At 37.9% G+C, this 23388-nt stretch overlaps 1 protein-coding gene across 8 annotated transcripts in view; it reads left to right on the top strand.

The window, feature by feature from the left end:
- YWHAQ (tyrosine 3-monooxygenase/tryptophan 5-monooxygenase activation protein theta) overlaps window positions 1-22868 on the top strand; it is a 32004-nt gene extending 9136 nt beyond the window's left edge. The window contains exons 3-6 of one of the 8 annotated variants that reach the window (XR_009544093.1): window positions 17358-17481; window positions 19471-19634; window positions 20223-20374; window positions 22129-22269. Coding sequence is in view for 6 of the 8 variants with exons in the window: in XM_060169151.1 (XP_060025134.1) it covers window positions 17358-17481; window positions 19471-19634; window positions 20279-20374; window positions 22129-22188 (444 nt within the window). In the remaining 2 variants the exon portion in view is untranslated. Of the gene's footprint in view, window positions 1-579; window positions 668-3382; window positions 3467-14957; window positions 14987-17357; window positions 17482-19470; window positions 19635-20222; window positions 20375-22128 lie in introns of those variants that run through there. The other 7 variants (XM_060169151.1, XR_009544094.1, XM_060169152.1 and 4 more) reach the window with 7 other exon arrangements.
- Window positions 22869-23388: the final 520 nt, after the last annotated feature.

A 23388-nucleotide genomic window follows, 5' to 3' on the forward strand; every position in this document is an offset into this window, starting at 1 on the left:
ATCCAAAAAGTTGGGGGGAGGGTTAGAAGTTCTCTGAACACATTTCGAAAATTGCTGTTCTAGGGGCATTCTATGTGATTGAGCAGTTTCTGAGTAGTGGTCATCGTGTGGTGATAATGAAATTTGTAAAACCTTCCCCTCCCTTCCCATTGCCCAGTCACTCCCTTTACCCCCCCAAATTATTCGAGGAATATAGTTTTGGAGACCAGAAAAAATCACAGACTTGATAATAAAGAAAAGTTTATTTTAGATATTGGGTAAGAAAGAGTCCCTGTTCATTCCTGAACAACAACAACTTGAGAACTAGTATGTTGGAATGGCTTCTGCTTCCTTATGTTGAGAATGGTAAAGTAAGGTTTAATATGATGTCTCACTCCCCAGTACCCAACCCAAAAGCAGAGGTGGCATGAATGAAATATGCAGATAATGGGCTTTTGGATCTGGTTGCATTTAGGTTCGAAAGTTAGCTCTTGAAGACAGGAAGTCAGGTTAGTTGTTAGCCAGCATTGGTTGAAGCGTTTCAGTGAAACTCGTCTTTCACGAAGATCTTGACTATCCATTTACATTTTTTCTATCCAGCTGAACAGTATTCCATGATTTCTTTGTCAGCTGGGCCTTTTGCTTCGAATGGATATGGCGTGGTGTGGTGCGGAAAACATGTTGTAAAGTATTCTCAGTTTACTGCCTGCCTTTGACCATTCTTGTGTATGTTTGCTGCAGGCTTTACTTAGAGAAATGGAGAAACAGTGGTGCACGTGGTGAGACCATGACTATAAGGACTTCTGTAAATTTAATCTAAATGCTTTATTCTTTTTTTTATATTTTATTATCATTCTTTCTTTCTTTCTTTCTTTCTTTTTGACTGTGCTGGGTCTTCGTTGCTGCACGCGGGCTTTCTCTAGTTGCGGTGAGCAGGGGCTACTCTTTGTTGCAGTGTGCGGGCTTCTCATTGCGGTGGCTTCTCTTGTTGGCGGAGCACGGGCTCCAGAGCGCAGGCTCAGTAGTTGTGGCGCAAGGGCTTAGCTGCTCCGCGGCATGTGGGATCTTCCGGACCAGGGCTCGAACCCATGTCCCCTGCATTGGCAGGCGGATTCTTAACCACTGCGCCACCAGGGAAGCCCTAAATGCTTTATTCTTAAAGGACAGTCTTAGATTGCTCTTTGTAAGTGCCAGGGTGACTGTTGGAAATAAGTGGGAAAGTACATAAAACTGCTTTAAAACCATAATGATGCTGATTTTTGGATCAGACTTTCTACTGTTACTCGTCTAGAATATTTAGTACTCCCATTTTCCTTATTTTGCTCATTCCACCAGACATGACTTGAGCACAGCTCAGAAAGGTTTTGCTCTTTTAAAAACTATAGTATTAGATACCTGCAACTATACATATATCAATACATATTAGGTGTTCTAATCTTTCAGCCTGGTACTATTTCCAAGTATTTGGCAATATACTTTTAGACCTTCAGTGATTGTGTTGCTCTCTCAGGATTCTGATGGACTAGTAAAGAGGTTAGAAAGGTTATAGTAAGGGTTTACGCATCCTTTAATCAGGAAATACTCTAGATTATTTGGGGACTGATTGCAGAGACCAGGTATTTGATTCTTAAGGATGTCAGAAACTTAAAAAAGAGTTTGGAAGGATTGACTATCCCTTTAATATAGTTATGCTATATGTAAGTTAATTTTTATGTAATTTAGCTTTTAATATATTTGAAAAAATGCAATATTTAAAAATCGAGGGACTGACATTTGAAATGAGGAATGGTATATATTGAGGTGATTTTATGTTCCTGAACAAATTGAGATGGGAGTCTTTATCAAACTACCAATGGTCCTCTGGAAATTTTTATTTCCTCCTGACCTTTCCCACATCTACCAAGATACTTGGAGTAGAAAAAAACTTGAGAACCATATAATTAGAGAAAGGATCAAGAGAGTAGCAACTTCAAAAGATTAGGGGGCTTCCCCGGTGGTGCAGTGGTTGAGAGTCTGCCTGCCGATGCAGGGGACACGGGTTCGTGCCCCGGTCTGGGAAGATCCCACAAGCCGCGGAGCGGCTGGGCCCATGAACCATGGCCGCTGAGCCTGCGCGTCCGGAGCCTGTGCTCTGCAATGGGAGAGGCCACAAGGGTGAGAGGCCCGCATACCGCAAAAAAAAAAGATTAGGGAAGGAGGTAGGGGACAGTGCATTGGCCCGGCTCAATGACAAAATTTGTTAATTTTGATGAAATATGACTTATTTTTTTTTCTTAGGCTGCTTGTGCTTTTGTTGTAATATTTAGGAAACCATTACCTAATCCAAGGTCGTAAAGATTTATACCTGTGCTCTTATCTAAGAGTTTTACCATTTTAGGGCTCACATTCAGACTTTCGGTCCATTTGGAGTTAATTTTTGCATGTGGTGTGAAGTGGGGCCCAACCGTCATTCTTTTCGTGTGGCTACTCAAGTTGTCCCAGCACCATTTGTTGAAATATTCACGTATGCTTGATCTGAAATTCTCAACTTATGGGGAAAATAACAAGTGGTTTAGCATAAAAGCTCACTTAAGGGAAACTTGTGATTGCTCCATTCTTCATGCTCTAGCCAAATTGTTCACCCAAAGCCCTCCATATTTTGTTTCTGTCCCTCTACTCACTGCTTTTCTTGGTTGGAAGCCCTTCCTTCTCCCATTTCTATATGTTGAAATCACACCTATCCTACCAGATAGAATTTAGGTGCCACTACACTTGTTATTATAGTCAGTTACAAATTACAGCCTATTAATACTTTCAGATCTGTTTCCTTCTGCTCTCCTATGTGTAGTTATGGGTGGATGAGACATGTGTTTACCTGCAAGGAAACTGAGCCATATTGATTTACTTAGTTACATAGCCAGTTAGCTGTGACCTCAAATTCAGTTCTTCTAGAAGCGTGTTCTTTCTGTTCCCTCTGCCTTTCATAGTAAAGCCTTCCTTTATAGACCCTGTTCTTCTGAGATCATCTCATCTTTCTCTGGGTTCTCTCGTGTGTAAGTTGGGGAGAGTCAAGGCTTTATAAGTCTATGCTCTTCAACTAGAGCAGCTCCCTTTTATCTCTTTTACTGTTTACTGGTATTGCTTAAAAAAGACTTAGGGCAGGGGGGAGAGAAAATAAACACTTCAAAAAAATTTGAAACCATTACCCTGTTAGATGGAGTCCAGGCTCCTTAACAGGGCTTAGGAGACCTTCAAGCCTTTCCCTTTAGCTTCCTTTCTCACTACTCATCCCTCTGTGTTCCAGCCACATGGAATTATATGGTTCTCTCCTGTATTCTGTACTTTCTTAGCTTTGCTCTTATTCTTTCCCCTGTGTAAGCATGGGTGGTTGTATTAATATAATGTTTTGTTTTCCACCGTCTAGTAATGAGACCCAATTCTGTATTGTCTGGAGTGTACCAGTGTCCTGAGTTCCTCTTGTGGCTGCATCTAAGTCAGATCAATATTGGTAAGCTGTAAGGGTATGTAGGAATAAGGACTTCATCTATATTTTTTCTTCTGTATACTATTAAGCACTGCTTTATTTTTCAAGGTTATTTTTTGTGCTGTACCCAGTAGTTCAGTTGAATATAATCAATAACCCATGTAAGTTTAGGTGCAAATGCGATGAATTTTTTTTTCTTCTTTTTAAATTTTCTTCTCTTTATGCTCTGTAATAGGTCTGGTAGACGAAAGGCTTAACTACAGGGTTGTATATAATTCAGCTGCAGAAGTAAACGTATGTGGCATGGGTTAGCCACAGATGGAAAAATTAGTCTGCAAATAATTGTGTCATTTCTATAATGTAGAAATGGCTTAATTCAATTTGTCATAGACTTACAAAAGACAAAGCTCATGTGAAAGTACACTGGTATCTTTGCTATTATCTATTTTTGGTAGTTTTCCTAGGATATAGCAAAACTTGACCCATATACTAAGCTAGCAAGGCAATTTTGACCTATTTTTAATTACTTGAACATATTCTCTTTTAGGTATCAGGATGTCTGTCCAGTTGGATTACTTATGACCAGACTAAGATTTGACTTCCTGTTCTGTTTGTTTTGTTTTCTTTTCCTTTTAAGGAACACTCTTGTTTTCTTACTATCATTTGTCATGTTTTACTTTGCAAATTGCAGTGGCTAACATAGTTTCTGGAGACTAGTAAATTGCAAGTTCTCTAAGGGGAAGGAAGTATGGACATTGATGCTTGCCTTGGTTCTTTTGGTAGCACTGATTTGTAAATGTTGGTAAATTGTGGTTGTTTATGTGTAATTGGTTTTAATGCAGATTGACAAATTTGGAAATCAGTATTAGTGTTTCCAGTGTATGTGTTAAACTGTCCTTCCGAACCTTTATATCTTGGCCAGAGGGTTGGGAACTTTGAGCAGAAGGGATAACATTCGTATCTTGCTGTTGTGGCCACTCAGTATCTAGCTGCTAAAATGTGGAGATACAGCAGGTCAGACACAAAGGACTGGACATTACATTTGTTTCTAAGAATATCTGGAATTGGCTCGGCTGCCTTGGGTGAAGTAAGGGGACAAAGACCATGATTTTCTTTAATACTGACACATTGCAATTTGCACAAACCATATTATTTGTCAGAGGCTAAACTCTTTCTGTTATGTGTCTTCACCACTGCAGTCATAACAGCTCTGTAGCTGCGTTGGAAGATGGGACGAACATTCTTATACAAGAGAGCATTTTTATTGTTTTTAAGTGCTGATTGTTTAGGAGAGGAGAGAGGGGTGTACTATGCCCACAAAAGGGCCACTAAAAGGCACCACGGTGCCACAATAGATGTTGATAGCAATAGTACTGTCATTGGTGATCATTTTGCCTGGGTCATGGGTGGTGGTGGCTAGACATCTTATAGACCAGGAGAAAGAGTTTGGAAATAATTGGGACAGGGACATAGATCAGAGCTTTTTCTCTTTTTGTTGAGAACTTTGAATTCTTTTTATCTGTTTCCTCCCCTTCCCCTTTGCCTGTTTATCTTCTGGGTTTTAGCTCCTTATTTCTTTTTGCCCACAAAATGATTAACCACTTGATTGCATGGACTACTCTGGCTTATTTTACTTTCACTGACACTACAGTAGCACATATATCCCTTTGGATCTGAGGAATCCAAATTAATTTCTCTGACCACGGTGACAGTTCATCGTGTCACATTAGTTCCTACTAATTTTATTTTATTAATTTGACATGTATTTCAGGCAATGTTGGATTTTAGGTCTTTTGTTACTTGTAGAATCATATCTCCAAAGTTTGAACACTTTTTATACAAGGTGGTTCTTAGTCTACACCCTTTCTCCCAGGAAGGCATGTTCACATTCATGAATGCTCCAGAGCTGTTTAAATTTTAGTACATAGAAATTGGAGATATGAAGAACTTGGTGACTTTTTCACAGATTTCCGTCCCTCAAATCAGGGTAAGGCAGAATTGTCTGTCTGTCTGTCAGGGTGCCAGACGAGTGACACATAGTGTACACTTACGGTCCAGGGTTTGTCTCCTTGGATTTAGGGCCTCCAAATCCACTTCACTGGCACACAGACGGGGAACTACAGGAGCTACAAATCAGGCAGTCATTGTCTAGCCGTGTTTATTGCTTGAAGGCCGATTTACTGGAGGAACCAAATTAGCGTTAGAAGGTTGTTTGGTGAGCATAGAAACCAGCAAGAAGAGGCAGTAGTTGGATGATCTTAATGACTAGTTACTATCAACACTGCTGCATCCAGCCTCGCTGTTGGAAGCCTCGCTGTTCATAGACCCAAGTACCATCTTCTCTGAATAGTGCTGTAGATACTAGCAGTGTTTGCTTTTTCATTAACCGCCCCCCATACCTGCTGTATTCTCATCACCTAGTAATGAGTGTTTTGCTTCTTAGCTCACCACTTTAAGTATTGATGTTTGGGAGGCATCTCGTTGCTCCATGCTCTTCCTGCTGGTGCAGGAATGGTAACAGTAGAAATAAGTGTGGATGTCAGTCAGTTGAGACAGTGCTTCTCAGCTCCTTTTGTCTTGTGGCACACACAGAATAACCTTTTTTTTTTTTTTTTTTTTTTTTTTTTGGCGGTACGCGGGCCTCTCCCGTCGCGGAGCACAGGCTCGGGACGCGCAGGCTCAGCGGCCATGGCTCACGGGCCCAGCCGCTCCGCGGCATGTGGAATCTTCCCAGACCGGGGCACGAACCCGTGTCCCCTGCATCGGCAGGCGGTCTCTCAACCACTGCGCCACCAGGGAAGCCCCAGAATAACCATATTTGTGTGACACACTGGGGCAAATGGATTTCTTCTCCACCTTCATTCACCCTGCTGCTCTGATGGCTGAGGGGATCAGTACTTCTTTATCACTTATATTAGTTGAAAGCTCTAGGTTTAGAGTCTAATCCTGAAGGACCATGAGTGCTAGGCTTTAAGTTTATTCTTTAACAGCCATGGGGATTTTTTGAGCATGGGATTAACATGTCCAGAATTTATGGTTAATCTTGTAGCAGGATATAAAATGGATTAGAGAAAGAAGAAAGCCTAAAACCTGGTAGATCAGTTAGGTCATTGGATTAGTTGAAGTGAAATGATATGGTTAATTCTGGGTAATAGAAATAGGAATGAGACTGAAAGGATAGATCAGAATACTAGTACAGAGGTACAGTCAGTAGGGCTTAACAGCTGGTGGTAGGATGGGAAATGGGGAGTGAAAAGTCAAAGGTTGTGGTGATGAGGCTGGGTGGCTAGGAGGTAGGAAGATGGTGGGATAATTAGTAGAAATAAGCAATATAAATATAGAAACAGGTTTGGAAATAAATTTCCTGTTTAAGGCATATTGAGGTCTAGTGGCTATTCATATTTCAAAATATATACGAATACTTAGCCGTGTCACACTACGGAGAAGTTGGGATTGTGGATGGGGTAGTGGCAGGGGATGCATTACCTCCGTGAGTTTATTGCAATTTGTAGTATGACCTTTAGCCTTTTTGACTCAAAAACACCAGAATTGAGCTATTTTTCGGGGATAGATCCACAGTAATCAAGCTCGTGTGACTGATATATAAAACCAAGAATATTAGTTTATTCATTTACAGTGAGGAATAACTAGCACAGAGATTGAAGTACTTGTGTTGGCGTGACCAGTAAGATCTCATTCAGGAGGCAAGTAGACTCACATAGGAATCAAGTCATAATGAGGGAGTTGCTTAGTAATGTGGCATTATAACAAGAGAAGTGGATGGCTTTTCAGGTGTTTAATGGCCATCATCTCCAGGGTAGGGCATGGATGAATCGGTGGTTGATTGACTGTGATTCACACTCCCCTAGACTATGCAGTTAGCCCTTTGTATCCAAGGGGGAATGATTCCAGAAGCCCCCAAGGGTACCAAAATCTGCAGATGCTCAAGTCCCTTCCATAAAATGATGTAGTACAATGGATAGGGTTGGCCCTCCATATAAGCAACTTCCTGATTATGACTGTATATTGGATCCTTTTCCTTCAATGTCTGTAACCCTTTTCTGTTTCCATGCCTCTTAGCACTGTTCTTTCTGATTGACTCATCCTTATTTGTAAAGTAGATTTACTTTACATACTGTAGGATTAGAGTCAAGTCTTGCATTCCTATTAATTTGCTATACAAATACATATATGTATGTATTATAGACAAAATAAAGTCTTTTCCTTTAGTGGTTTATAGTTAAGAGCAGGGAGATGTGTGTTCCCAAAGTATACTCTGTTTCTTCGAGAAGGTTTCCAAAGCCTTGACTTGGAAAAAATTACATCCACAGGCTTGGGTGACTATAAATATGGGGGACCAGGGGAGTGAGGCCAAAGAAGCATTAGGATAACACCCAGGTTTCTAACTAGGGCAACTGAGGGCTTTTCTTTCCTAAGACAGAAAATTGAGTAGGGGAGGAGAATCAACAGCAGATTGTATTAGGAAGGCAAATTTAATATATTTTAGATGAGTAAAGTTTAAAGGGCCAGTGGCCCATCCAGGTGTCAATAAATACAAATAGGAGCACCTTGCCTGGTGTTTAAGAGAAAGACTTGTGTTGTGGTGCGTGGTGATGGAGGTTTGTGTACCAAGCAGTGTTCTAAGTAATTTGTATTGAGTCATTCAGTCTTCACATCAGGCTGCTGAGAAGTAGAGATTGTCATTAACTCTTTTTAACAGTAAACTGAGGTATGAGCTGCAAAAGTAAATTGCCCAGCCAGGTAAAGGGCAGATTTGTGAGTAATCAGCATGTAGATAATTGGCTGAAGTCCTGCCAAGAAATATCTAAAATGAACCCACATCTTGTCAGTTACCTTAAAAATGGATAGTGAGCTGTAGAAGTAGTTGAGATCCATGATTATTCTAATGAAACATTTCCTCCTAGTAGCAGATTGCATTTTCATAGTTAATTGTCAGATTTTTAGAAAGTGTAGTCTCTTAAAGACAGACACTTGTTGGATTAAAGAAGGGAGGAAGGGAGCACATTAACTATCCTTAAAAATTTAGTTAATCCTTTAAAAGAGGGGAGGAAAACACTTGTTCTTCACTAGCCAACTCAATCCTTTGCACATACTTAATACGAAAGAACTTTTGTCCTTTTAAATAATCTGAAATACTATGCTCTGCAAACATGAAGTATCACACATGTATTGTTATTCAGCATCTTGTAATACTTCTGTGTTGTTACAGTTTTGGAAGAGTTGTTTTCATAGATTATGACCAGGAATTTTCCATTTACTCAGTATTGTAGTTGCTGTAATTATTCTACTTGGTGACTTCTCTTTTATTCCATTACTCCTTCCTTTGCAACTCTAAAAAGGTTCTTCCAGTAAAGGTCTGAGTGGGAACTTCTGTCTTTGTCTGGAAATGTCTTTGTTTTGCTCCTGCTTTTATGTGGTACTTTAATTGGTTTTGGAATTCTAGCTGACAGTTGTTTTTCTCCTCACTTTGAAGATACTTGATTGTTTTCTGATGAAAAATCAACTGTCAGTCATACTGTTGTTTCTTCCTTTATAGGTAACATGTCATTTCTCTGGTTGCTTTTAAGAATTTTCTTGTCTTTGACATTCTGCAATTTTGCCATGATGGTCTAGGTATGAATTTATTTTTATTTTATTTTGCTTGGGATTTAGTGTGCTTTTCCACTTTGAAGATTATTTATATTCGTAACTGGGAGAATCTCAGCCATTAGCTCTACATAACGTCTCTTCCTCATTCTTTCTGTTTTCTCCTGGAATTCCTGTTGCATATTACCTTAGACATATCTTAGACATCTCTTTCTACTTGCATCTTTTGACTTATCCACACTTGTTTCATCTTGTTAGTTCTGTGTTCTGTGGCGTTTCCTCAAATATGCCTTCTGTTTTACTTTTTTTTTTTTCTTCTTTTAATTCTAAAAGCTCTCTCCCCCACCTCCAAGCTACTTTTTCTTAATTCACTGTATCCTGTTCTTTGTCTGGACTTCTGTTTTGGGTTGTTTTAATCAAGAAAATTTTCAAACTTAACAAAAATAAAGAGAATGCTATAATAACCCCCCATGTACCCATTACCCTGCTCTAGCAATTGTAAATTTTGTTTTGTTTATATCCCCAACACACACACACCCATTATTTTGAAGCCAGTCCTGGGCGTCATCCATTTAATCCATAAATATTAAAATACATATCTTTAAAGGATTCTTTAAAAGAGTCTTTAGACATTTTTAATATACTTATGTTTTATTACACGGTGTTTCACTTTTTAAGCTCTTGGGTACTAACCATCTGTTTGTCTGCTGATCCCTCATGGTGGATCTGTCCCTTGATTAGTTTTGTTATTTTTAAAAATTCAGATGTAGTTTTTCCTGTGGAACTTGTGTGTGTGCCTTGGATTATGGAAGTGGTTTTGATGATTTGTTTCTGCTGGGCACACTAAGCCTCGGCCCACTTTTACAGATTTTCAGCTCGTGGACTCACACATCATGTATGAAATAAAAATTTGAAGAGCACCTGCACAGAACATGCGTTTGGGTTTCAGTGTTTCATGGGGGACGACACCCACATCCACCCACACCCCCAAAAGCCCAGGAAATAGCTTTCTTGGTACTTCTCAGCAGTGATAGACACAGTTTTTCTAGGGTCCTTACCCCTTACACATCACTGTCATTGTGTTGTAAGTTTTTACTTTTTTGCTCTAACTTCATTTCCTCTTCCTATCTAGCACTTGAATATCTCCCCTTCCTTCCTTTGGAGCTTTGCTGTAATTTTTTCTTCTATTCTGTTTAGCATTTTTGATTACTTTTAGAAGGGAAAGTCTGCTTGGTCTTACTGTATTGCCACAACCAGAAATGTTTCTACCCATCTATTTTAAGGTGAAGAGTCATAAATTTCTTAAATACTCCATACAAGAGTGAGTTAGAGGGGTGTGTGTGTGTGTGTGTGTGTGTGTGTGTGTGTGTGTGTTAATCTGATACACTGCTATTCAGGTAACATTTAATATGTGTTACTATTTCATCTGGTGAGGTAGACAATACCTAAAAACACATTCAGACTTGTATTTCAATTAAAAGTCTTCTGTTCGTGTATTTGTGCTAAAATCGAATAGTTACATTAACTTGTGCTTCTCACATTTGTCAGAAACGTTGGTAATATTAGATCTGATTTAATGTAACAGAAAAATATTAATAAATGCAGTTTTACTGCTAGGCAGAGTCTTTATTGTTTAATATTTATTTATTTAATTTACTTATTTACTTGGCTGCTCCGGATCTTACTTGCGGCATGCGGGATCTTTAGTTGCGGCATGCACATGGGATCTAGTTCCCTGACCAGGGATCGAACCCGGGCCCCCTGCATTGGGAGCTTGGAGTCTTAACCACTGTGCCACCAGGGAAGTCCCAGACAGAATCTTTAAGTACATGAAGTTATATGAGATACATCTGGAAAATGGACTAATATCATTAACATATATCCCTACATATCAGTAAGGGAAAAAACTCACTGGGAAAATGGCAAAGGATATAAACATACTGTTTAAAGAAAACTGCAAATAAAACCATAGTAAGATGTTTTTCCTTATTAAATTGGAAAAGATAAAAAATGATAATACCTTGGGTTCAGAAGGATGTTGAGAAATTGGAACACTTACACATTGCTAATGGGGATGTAAATTGAAATTGCCCCAAGGAAGGACAGTTAAACATCTGTCTTCCAAGGATCAAATGTACATTTGGCACATTGTTGGAAATATCAACAGATTTGAAGCAACTTAAATGTTCATCAGAGGAAACTAAATGATCATGGTATGCCCATACAGTGGACATACATAATACTGTTCAGTGTTCTATAACATGAGGCAGTTATAAACGTATGAATATGGAATGATCTCCGAGGGATTATTACATGGAAAAGGCAAGGTGTAGAACAATGTATGTAGTATGCTAACATGAGGGAGGGGGAATGTACGTGGATTTTAAATGTTTAAAATATCTGGAAGAACATACAAGAAACTGATGATGATGGTTACCTTGGGAGGGGAAGAACTGGCTGGCTCAGGATCCAAGGAAGGGAGAGAAACTTTGTTTTTCACTTTTGAGTTTTAGGTGATGGACAGTATTATGTATTATTTTAATGGAAACCAGAGTCTTATTGTGTGTGAAAAGAAGATACAAGTAAGGGAAGAAGAATCCTGTGAGGTTGAATTTGAATTCTGGATATATCAGTATGAGATCATGATTTTTCAAAAAAAAAAATTGCTGAAGGAGTGAAACAGTGAGAACAGAATGGGGGAGATTTCTTTTTTCCTTTTTCAGAAATTTGAGAGTGGTAGTTAATTAACTGTTGTACATTATTACTTTGATAAAAATAAAGAATTACAAAAACAAATAATTCAAGAAAAGCCCTGTGCCATCTTAAGCCCTATAATACATGTGAAATTCTCTTGCTGTTGCATCCATTTCAGTATGTTGCCATGTCATGGTTAATGTTCATTTGACAAATAACGAGTCTTACTCTGTGGTAGGCACTGTGCTAAATACTTAACATACGATATACAGAATTTTGTGAATGAAAAATATTAAGGAAACATTTTCATCTAGAAGTTGCTCTGCTTAACAGGTTGCTCCTTTGATTTAATACCTTAGAATTAGCATAGATTATTAAAACTAGAAAATATTTTGATTATTTTATAGAAGAAATTAAACTAAGGAACTTGCTCTAGATGGAGACTCTAGAACCAGATGTTTGGTCCAGCATTCATTCCACTGAGGTTCAATTGTGAAATTTGGTTCCTTTTTAAAATGTACTTTTGCTGGTTTGGAAAGTTTTTTTTTTCTACTTATTTCTTTTTGTTTTAAAAAGATTTTACTGTCTTCAGTGACGTTCTACCTGTTTGTACAATTGTGCCTTTTCCTATGCCATGGGCTCTGTGCCTTGGACTGTTTTCTTCCTCCATGCTTTCTGCCTGTTTGTAAAATGCAATAGAATTTTCTGGATGAAATATGACTTCCTTCTTGAGTATTGAATTTTTCTTTGATTTTGGTCTCTTGGAGTTAAAACCTAATTAAGAGTTAGTTATTGTCTAGAGACTTTATTCTTCCTACATGTCAGTGGTTCTTTGTACTATATATAATACTTGAAGTTGGGATGTTAGAAAAATTTAGCTCTTACCATTAGATAAATGTTCCATTTGTTGAATAGTTATGTTACCCTATGTACTATATTAATTCTTTTTTTAATATAAATTTATGTATGTATGTATGTATGCATAGGGTCCTCGTTGCTGCGCGCAGGCTTTCTCTAGTTGTGGTGAGCAGGAGCCGTTCTTTGTTGAGGTGCGCAGGCTTCTCAACGCGGTGGCTTCTCTTGTTGCGGAGCACGGGCTCTAGGTGCCTGGGCTTCAGTAGTTGTGGCACACGGGCTCAGTAGTTGTGGATCACGGGCTCTAGAGCACAGGCTCAGTAGTTGTGGCGCACGGGCTTAGTTGCTCCACGGCATGTGGGATCTTCCAGGACCAGGGCTTGAATCTGTCTGTGTCCCCTGCATTGGCAGGCGGATTGTCAACCACTGCGCCACCAGGGAAGTCCCTATATTAATTCTTTTGTTTGCTTTACTAATTAAATAACTTAAGGCCAAAGCCTCATCTCTCATAGATATGCTCCATTATTTTATAGGGTAGTGCTAAGAATGCTAGCTTTATTTTCAGATTCTAGCCCCATTTAATTAATAATATGACTTTTTGTAAGTTTCTTGATTCCTAGGTGATTTTATTCACTTGTAAAATTATCATAATGGTTCTTATATGTAAATAATACATGGAAGAGTGGTTAGAATAGGGCGTGGCACATACTGAACACATATATTTGTTGAATGAATAATGTAATCTTTTATGGTAATGTGTGCTGCTTAAACAGATAAAAATATACAGATAGTGACTAGTATATGTGCCATAAAGTTAGAGATTGAACATGTTAATAGTGTTTTATTTAATGAATTTCAGTAAGCTGATAGGAAATTGAAAATCCTTAGAACATTTTTTGTTTCCTGTTGATTATTTTGTTTGTATTTCAAGGCTCTTCATTGGTTACCTGCTCTCTTAAAAAAAATCAGTTTGGAAAAAAAAATCAGTTTGGTATATAAAGAATAAGCTATATAATGAGGAAGAAGAGCAGCTTATTTTGCCTATAAAACAAATCACTTATAAATGAATTTAAGATAAAAGTATTCGTTTGTTGAATGCCACACATGGACTCTTACCACTGAAGGTAAATTAATTGTCTTGGAAAAGCTGTGGAAGTGATGGTAGGATTATTGTATGTAAACATAATTCACTCCTAGAGATAGAGTTAGTACTGGAGTTTTGTTATTCTTCCTAACCTTTTCTCTAAGGTTTTGGGTTGAAGAGGAATGATTACTATACTAAATTTACATCACTGTTATTTCTCACAATTTCATTTCTTGCATAGTTCTTTACTGCTTTTATGATGTAATCCTTTTTATTGTTATTCCCATCCTATTTTTCTGAGATTAAGCTTATTCTGAGGTCCTTTAGCATCTCCAAAAACGACCTGTATAATAATACCTTATATTTTTTCCTCTGACTTTGCTTGTATTTGAGTTTCTTTCGTCTAGAATGTTTTGTTACTAGTGCATCTTGTAATTTTGGGTAGTAAGTGCCCTGACTTCTTCACAGATCTCTCAGATTCTCAAAAAGGAATGTACTTCTTGCATTCTGCCTCTCAATCGGGTAGCACTCAACACTGAAGGGAGCCCCAATCTTAGTTCTCCAAGCCTCCCAGCATCATAAAATTTGCTGGTTGAAGCGTTACAAAGGGGATCTCCTGCTTAATTGACAAGAATAATGTAAAGGGGGAATTAGTGGAGGAACTTTTAACTACATTAATGTTAAAAATTGATTCCCTTCCTCTCTCCTGACTTCTTATCAATGACCTTATCTGGGAAGATTTTCTTATTCCAGGGAGCCACTTGTCATTTTGGTTTTTACTCTCTGACCTGTATTTAGTCTTTTTTTTTTTTTTTTTTTTTTGCTGTACGCGGGCCTCTCACTGTTGTGGCCTCTCCCGTTGCGGAGCACAGGCTCCGGACGCGCAGGCTCAGCGGCCATGGCTCACGGGCCCAGCCGTTCCGCGGCATGTGGGATCTTCCCGGACTGGGGCACGAACCCGCGTCCCTTGCACTGGCAGGTGGACTCTCAACCACTGCCCCACCAGGGAAGCCCAGAGTCTTTTTTATAATTTAATTTTTTTAACAAAAAATTGTGCACCTAGGCTCTATATACCTTAAGTATTTATAGCCTTTATTCTATGTGGTATTAATAATTAATAACTGGTATTGATGTAATACCTGATACAGCCGTAAATCGTTTTGGTAAGACATGAAGCAGAATCCATTGTCTTTTAATTGGGCTAAAATCTACATCGCTACTACTGATAGCACATGGAAAGACAGAATTATTCTGTACCTGTTGTTTCCTTCACAGAGAGCTAGTGGCATCTGACAAAGAACCATGATACCTGGCTGAAACTCCAGGATGGAAGTAATGCACAAGTCACTTTATAAAAGCCAACACTGTAAATCGTACGTAATGGCTATATGCAAACTAGTGATCAAAGTTAATAATTTTAGAAGGGAAAAGTTTACAGTTAGCTTATAAGTGGCTGTGTAAACCGGTGCAGTAGCTGTTTAGCAGCTTTCCAAATCCTTGGAAGGCCATTGTGCCAATAAGAGAGTCCTCATGAGCATTTCCACATCTGGCTCAAGTGACTTAGCGGGGATGAGAGCTAGAATCACATTCCTCTCCTCTCCCCAAGTCCTCATTCTAGTCAGTCAGACTTTTCTCAGCCCCTGCTACCACATTTCTGCCACATTTAATCATAAAGTACTAGGTCTTAAATGTTCCAAGTAGCTTTTTTTTTTTAATTGTAAATACTGTCTTTACCAGAGCTGGAGCTGGCACTGTTCTGGAGATCCTCTATGGGATCTCATATTAACTGCCTGACTTACTTGCGAGTAAAAGAAAAGTGAGAGGCTCTTCCATTTTACATTGTAGTTCGTTAGTTTGGATTTAAGCCAGGGGTGTTGGTTCCCGCAGTATAATACTGTGTTTGCATTATTTGATACTGCTTCTCAGAATCTACTCTTGTTTAAATTATTATTTTTTTTAAGATAGAGATGACTGAGTCAGTTTGACGTTTAGAAGCTTAGTGAACGTTTTTGTGGCTGTCTCACCATTGCCCCCCACTTCCTCCCCAGAAACCCCCTAAATTCAGGTGTTCCATAGAAATAGTTTTAAAATTGGAAGTCATCCATGATATGTAAAAATGGTATTAGAGGAAAAATTTAAAGTAGTATGATTTTGTAAGATTCTGGGAAAGAGTTTTCCTCAAGTTTATTTTAATAAATAACCATTATAATTGTATTGGTGATGGTGAGCAGGAGAAACTCTTACAACATGATCCTTCAGTTCTTTTCCCACTTAAGAGTATGACGGTGCAGAAGCAGCATTTATTTTCATTTGGCTTTAGTGTTTGGGTGTAGCCCATCTATTTCTTCCCTTCTTGGCTCAGCAGCTTTGCAGATGTAAGCCACACTTTTGATACTTGCCACTTTTATAACGTATAAATTTCTGGGGCTTCATTAGGTAATTTTAGTGTAATACTAAGTTTAACTTGCCCTGAGCTTCAGACCCTTTTAAAATATATTTTTTTAACCTAAACATATTTTTCATTAAATTTAAGGATTTAAAATGTTTCTCTGTTTATTTTCTTTAAAATAATATGCATATAATCATTGCATTTTGTTTAGGTTCTTTTTATTCAGATAAACAGCAAGAAAGCTCTTGAGTTAAAACTACATTTTCTAAACCATATTCTACTTCTTTAGTATCTATTTGTTGATTTTACTCCCCCCAAATTTTATTCACCATAAAGTTTCTTATTACAAAAAGATTTTTAAATTACTTAGCATCAAGTAAAATTGATAATCCAAGAAGGTGTCTATCATATTCATTTTTTGTGACTTTTTAATACTCCTGGGCACACCTTGTACAAATATCTCAGTTTGAGAGGCACTAGCTCATTGGATCAAGTGGACATTTCTTGGTATGAAGTGAGGGATAAAAGACATACTTAAATACTAACCTAATTTTTAAAAATAGTTGTATTTGATAGACATGACTGTCACATTGCTAGGTAAGTTTTTAGGCCACTTGCTCTCAACCCCTAGACTCACCCTGTTTTTGGATGAGCGCTGGTCGCAGAGGACACTGAGTAGCCCTACTCTGGGCCGTGATGACTTACTTACTCTGTGATTACACTCTTCTTCATATTTGATGTCTTAAACATTTCATTTCCCCTCCCTAAAATTGCACATCCTTGTTTTCTAACTGCTGCATTCCTTCTGTTACTTCTTGACAAGGCAAATATCCCTTCCCCAGGGAAGCCTGTCTTTACAGTGATCATCACCAACAAAGCTAGACATTCCCTCTCTGTGCTTCCATAGCCCCTTATTCACATATCTGTACTGTTAACGGTATACTTACCTCTTATTAGACTGTGAACTCTTTGAGGGCAAGGACCTTATTTCCCCTCTGGTCAAATACAGTGCCTAGCACCTAGCAGGTATCAGGAAATGCTTGCTTCAGTGAGTGGATGAGTGGACAGACAGGCTCTTTCTAATTAGTGTTTGATGTGATATAGCTCTACCATTAGAAATTATGACTTGCTATGACCCCAGAGCATTCAACTAATGGCAACCACCTGACCCCTGCTCTCTAGCCATGTTTCCAATCCAGGGTGGTATGGTGGTATGGTGGTATGGTGTGGAGTTACTATGGCAGTTATTTTTGCTAGTACCTAATGTTTTAACTTATTTCTTTCAGGAATTGTTGGATAAGTATTTAATAGCCAATGCAACTAATCCAGAGAGTAAGGTCTTCTATCTGAAGATGAAGGGAGATTACTTCCGGTACCTTGCTGAAGTTGCTTGTGGTGATGATCGGAAACGTAAGTGTATTTGGTTTATGGGTAAAGCTAAAGTATAAAAGAGAGGGAGGATAAATTTATAATGTTACCTTACGTTCTCAAACATGAAAACAGTTATGACTTTACATTATGTGCTCTTTATAAAAAATTAAACTCATAAACTCTCTGATTATAACCTGATAAGATATTATTAAAAACAGGCTTAATCTTTTAGGCTTTAGAATTTGGTTCACCATATTTTTAGCCCCAGAGTTCTTTGCATATGCTTTGGGTGATTCTGTTGTGTCACATGGTCTTCAGCATCTTGTATCTTGAAACTTAAGATAACTGGAAATTACATGTAGAGTAGAAACAGGACATTGTACTTTTTCTACTTGACATATTAATTTATTAATTACTACCTATTTTGAGGGATCATAACATTGACTACTAATTACACATAACCAGATTTCTGAGGAGGAGAGGTCAGATGAGAGTTTTATTGCTGGTATATAATTTATCACAGAAAACACAGCTATGGGGAAAAGAGTAACCTGATTTCCTAACTTGATTGTAAAACAGTCAAAGTAAATTTATTAGCAGTGAACTCAGTCTCCTGGAGTATTGGTAGCTGAGTGTACAGTAGTATATTGTGCATGTGCCTGCTAGTCTAGGTAGAAGCAAGTCTGGGTAGAAGTATCACTTAAGTCCTTATTTTTTTTCCAATAAGTTTATTATTTTGTTCGTCATTTTACCCTATCCAAAAAGGGCATGCCCCACAAATGGTTATTACAGCCTCCTCTTCCTCTCTCTCAGAGAGTTACTAAAAGTGAGACAGTTTTAGCATCCCCAAAATTAGTGTAATTGAAAATATAAAGAGAAAACCTTTGTACCTTGCTGTAATAGAATCTGTATACTAAACTGTTGTGTTATCAATATATAATTTCTGTTGCCATAATGATAAGCAAAATTGAATGTGACAGATATTTGCACAGGACTGAACATTTAAACGTCAACTAGTCAAAGGGATATCTTTGGCAGATTGGGCCATAGCCCCAGCATTAATCTGATCTGACCCTTTCTGGCTCATTGGGATTTTCTTGTCCTATACGTAGAACACTCCAGTAGTCTGGGATTTGTAAATAGTCTGTATTTACAAAGTCTAGATGCTGAGACGCTTTAGAACTCTCATTGTAATGCCTCCTTATGTGCTGGACACCAAGAGCTCCTTAGTTAAATGTGAGGGCCATACCAGCTATGTTTAGATCAGTGAATGTGCCATTGAAGAAGAAGGAGGAAAGGCACATATTTGGGCTTTAAAGGGATAACTTGATTTCTGTTAGGTCAGTCCTTCTAGAGCTGTAATGGGCCCAATGGCCTCATTCAGAAAACCTAACCTTTTCAAAACATGATATAATCAGAGTAGTGCTGGTAGTTCTTCCTGAACATTTTGTTCAGGAAGGTGACATTTTTATTAAGCCAGTAATCAAACTCTGGTCAGCAGATTTTGATCTATATACTGGTGCTTTTATATTGCCTTTCACATAATACATGTTGATACTGAGGGTCAGTGTTATTTCTACAGATAAGTCACAAAAATAGAGATTTTGGTGGTGATGATCTTTGTAAAATGCTTCCATTATTGTGGGAAGGGATATTGCCGCTGATTTTTTTCAAGTTTTATTGAGATATTATTGACATATATCAAATTGTTTATAATTGCTGCATTTTCAGGTAATAAAATTAAAAGACATGAAAGAAGAAAAGTGTTTTAGCCCCAGAGATGAAAAACCTGATATACTGTCTCATGTTTTTTTTATTAAGCTGATTATAAACAAGCAACATTATAAACTAGTTTTTTAATAGCCCAGTACAGGATAATGTTTTTGGTTTGCTACTGTGGTTTTAAACGAAGGCTACAGAGAGAAGTCTGGCTTTACCGAGTTAGTAGCATAGGTTAAAGGTATTACTGTATACTGGGTGGATATTTCCAGTATCATGCTTTTTTATTTCGTTTTTTTCCCTTCACAGAAACGATAGATAATTCCCAAGGAGCTTACCAAGAGGCTTTTGATATAAGCAAGAAAGAGATGCAACCCACACACCCAATCCGCCTGGGGCTGGCTCTTAACTTTTCTGTATTTTACTATGAGATCCTTAATAACCCAGAACTTGCCTGCACACTGGCTAAAACGGTAAGATGTGTTTCCAGAAATACCCTCTTTAGGTTATTTGAGATAGCAAGCATGTTAATTTCTAGGTATTTTACTTGGATATCCAGGGATGATTTCTACATTTATTTGGATATCTCCTTTTTCTTACCATCGTGACCACCTACCACCATCCTTCTCAAGATCTTACTCTCCCAGCTATGGTTGTAAGCAGTAAGATCTGTCTAAAGAGCATATTGGTCAGAGTAATCAAAAAAGTATGAGAGAAATGTAAAGGATTGGAAAGTAATGCCTGCCAGGTTTGATCAGTAGAATCTCTGCATTCCTCAAAGTGTTTCAAAATGGAAGTGTTCCAAGGGGTTTTTGCAAATAAATACTAGTTCTTATTTGTAAAAAATATATTGGGCATAGCTACTGTGCTGTCTGTCCTGTGAAAGAACTAAGAAATGCTTGTTCACTGATTAAGTATGTATAACTTGATAAGTTTTAGTCATCCTCAGAAATTCTTAAGCTGAGAATCCGAGGCAGTGATTTCATTGAGTTTTGTTTTAAGTGATAATAGAACATAAAGTGGATGTTCATCTATTTTATAAAAATGGTTTGTGACTATAGAGTACCAGTGTGTGTCGATGTGAATATTGTTTACCGTGGATATTAATACTTGTCAGGCTTTTGATGAGGCCATTGCAGAGCTTGACACACTGAATGAAGACTCATACAAAGACAGCACCCTCATCATGCAGTTGCTTAGAGACAACCTAACAGTGAGTTTTTCATACTTTTAATTTTATTTCCTTTTCAGGAACAAAAGTATTAATACTTTATTCAGGCTCCCTGTGTTTTGGGGCACCTATATTAGAGCTACACTTGCTCTTAGAAAATGATTATATAAAAATATTAAATATGTATTAGTATTTTGTATAGGACAACTGTTCTTCGTAGGCAGATTTTCAAGTTGAATAGGCATTTTATCAGACCTTCCTGAGAAAGTACTAAGATTTTAGGAACTCATAATATTAACATTATTGACTCTTTATTTGACTGGTATGAAGATGTTGATAAATTATGTTAATATAGAAAGTTTGTCTTTTTTAATTTGTTTTTTCTTTTGTTTTTCTCCCTACCTCTTGTATAGACAGGGGATGGAGGAAAAAGTAATGGTGAAAAAAATACAGGTTGAGCTTTACTTAGCTTCTTTTGTAGGTTCAAGTAAATTGGATAGGTCAGAATCTTAGACAAAATGTGGAAGAAATACACCTTTTAATATAAATGTAGTTCTCCCGCCCCCCCCAGATTTGATGCTTTATCTTCTACTAGATAAAAAAAATTTTAACATTAGCACCCTATCTGTTCAACTTTGCTGAAGAGAGAAATTATGAAGACAGTTCATTCCCAGCCATTAGAAATCCCTCTGGTTGTGAGGTGACAATAGAAAAATGATCAGCATAAATAGCTTCTATAGAAGAAAAACAAACTGAGCAATTAACCTCTTTCCAGATACACCGTGGAGCTATCTTTTTTTTGGAGGGGGGGCTCTCACTGTTGTGGCCTCTCCCGTTGTGGAGCACAGGCTCCGGACGCGCAGGCTCAGCGGCCATGGCTCACAGGCCCAGCCACTCCGCGGCATGTGGGATCTTCCCGGACCGGGGCATGAACCCGTGTCCCCTGCATCGGCAGGCAGACTCTCAACCACTGCGCCACCAGGGAAGCCCACGTGGAGCTATCTTTTAACTAGTTCTGTTTTCTCTCTCCCAGAGACAGTTCTTTGGGGATATTTGTTTGTCTTTATTTTAGTATCTTAATAATGACTTAAAGGTTAAGACTTCAGCTTTGCTAAAATTGCCACTAGTGTCTTGGTGCTGGTCTAATAGAAATCCATTTTGTGAACTATTATTATGCATAGTCGACAAGTATTGACTATTCCCTTTTTCACTTCATTGTTCCATCCTAAAATTAGAGAGACTAACATCCTACCTAATTCAAGAACCGTATCTACATATCTTCACGCACACATGCTGCTTCCCTGTAACTTAACATCGTTCACTCCTGTTTAACTCTTTGCAGCATACAAAGTAAGCCTGCTTCTTTTTCTATATGATAGCCCTTCAAGTACTTGGCAATGGTGACTTTGACCATGGTCCCTGCCCACCCCCCAAAAAATTTGTTTTGGCCTTATTAATCTCATAAATTATATTTTAGTAGTGCTTTTAAAAAGAGCATTGGGCTGCCAGAAATTGAGAGAGCATTAAATTCTAAGGATGTTAGTTACCTTGTTTTTATCTGAGATTAAGCTTTGAAAACGTACTCAAATAGTGTATATGTGTTTGTCATTTTGCAAATGCACAGTGAAAGGAATACAGGGGTACACTTTGGGAGGAGTTGGTGAAATATAACTTCCAGTCTTAGTCATAATCTCTATTGTTTAATTTACTGCTCTAAGAATTACATTCTGATATAATAATAAGACTTGAAATAATTGATCTAGAAATAGTAACTTAATATGATTTTTTTTTTCTAGTTATGGACATCAGACAGTGCAGGAGAAGAATGTGATGCGGCAGAAGGGGCAGAGAACTAAGTGCGTACAGGGTGTCATCCTTCTTCCCCTCAAGAAACCTTTTTACTCATCTCCATTCCTTATTCCATTTGGATTTCCTATAGCAAAGAAACCCATTCATGTGTATGGAATCAACTGTTTATAGTCTTTTCACACCGCAGCTTTGGGAAAACTCCATTCCTTGATTTGTGTTTGTCTTGGCCTTTCTGGTGTGCAGTTACTGCTGTAGAAAAGTATTAATAGCTTCATTTCATATAAACATAAGTAACTTCCAAACACTTATGTAGAGGACTAAAAATGTATCTGGTATTTAAGTAATCTGAACCAGTTCTGCAAGTGACTGTGTTTTGTATTACTGTGAAGATATGAAAATGTAGTTAATTACAGTTTAAAGAGTGTTCTGCATAACTTCCTGATTTCTACATTCCCTCCCTTACTCTTCTTCGGGGGTTTTCTTTCAGTAAAGCAACTTTTCCATCCTCTTAATATATTCCTTTTTGGTAGGAATCCAGAAGTATTAGATTGAATGGAAAAGCAGTTGACATTTTGAGGCTGGAGGTCACAAATTAAAATGCCTCTTGTATCATATATGATGGAGGTCTTGCGTATCTGTGACAACAGGGAGTTTCCTCATTCATTCTTCATTTGCTGCTGTTTAAGTTGACAACTTCCCTTCCCAATAAAAATTCACTTACACCTCCTGCCTTTGTAGTTCTGGTATTCACTTTACGATGTAATAGAAGTAGCATGTTGCTGCCAGAATACAAGCATTGCTTTTGGCAAATGAAAGTGCATGTCATTTCTTAATACACTAGAAAGGGGAAATAAAGTACACAAGTCCAAGTCTAAAACTTTAGTACTTTTCCATGCAGATTTGTGCACATGTGAGAGGGTGTCCAGTTTGTCTAGTGATTGTTAGAGAGTTGGACCACTATTGTATGTTGCTAATAATCATCGACTGTAGTCCCAAAAAGGCCTTGTGAAAATGTTATGCCCTATGTAACAACAGAGTAACATAAAATAAAATTACATTTTATAAACCATTTACTATGGCTTTGTAACAATTACATACTCATATTTTAAGGGACAGGTGACTTTACTACTTTCTGAAGTTATTGATACTTCCCTTTTATCTCATGTAAAATGGAGTAGTGGTACCCATTTTTCTGCATTGTGATACACTTGTCTAGGGATGCCTGGACCTGTATAAAATTGGACTCC

Source organism: Lagenorhynchus albirostris, chromosome 13, assembly GCF_949774975.1.
Source record: "Lagenorhynchus albirostris chromosome 13, mLagAlb1.1, whole genome shotgun sequence".
In the NCBI taxonomy this organism is placed as follows: Eukaryota; Metazoa; Chordata; class Mammalia; order Artiodactyla; family Delphinidae; genus Lagenorhynchus; species Lagenorhynchus albirostris.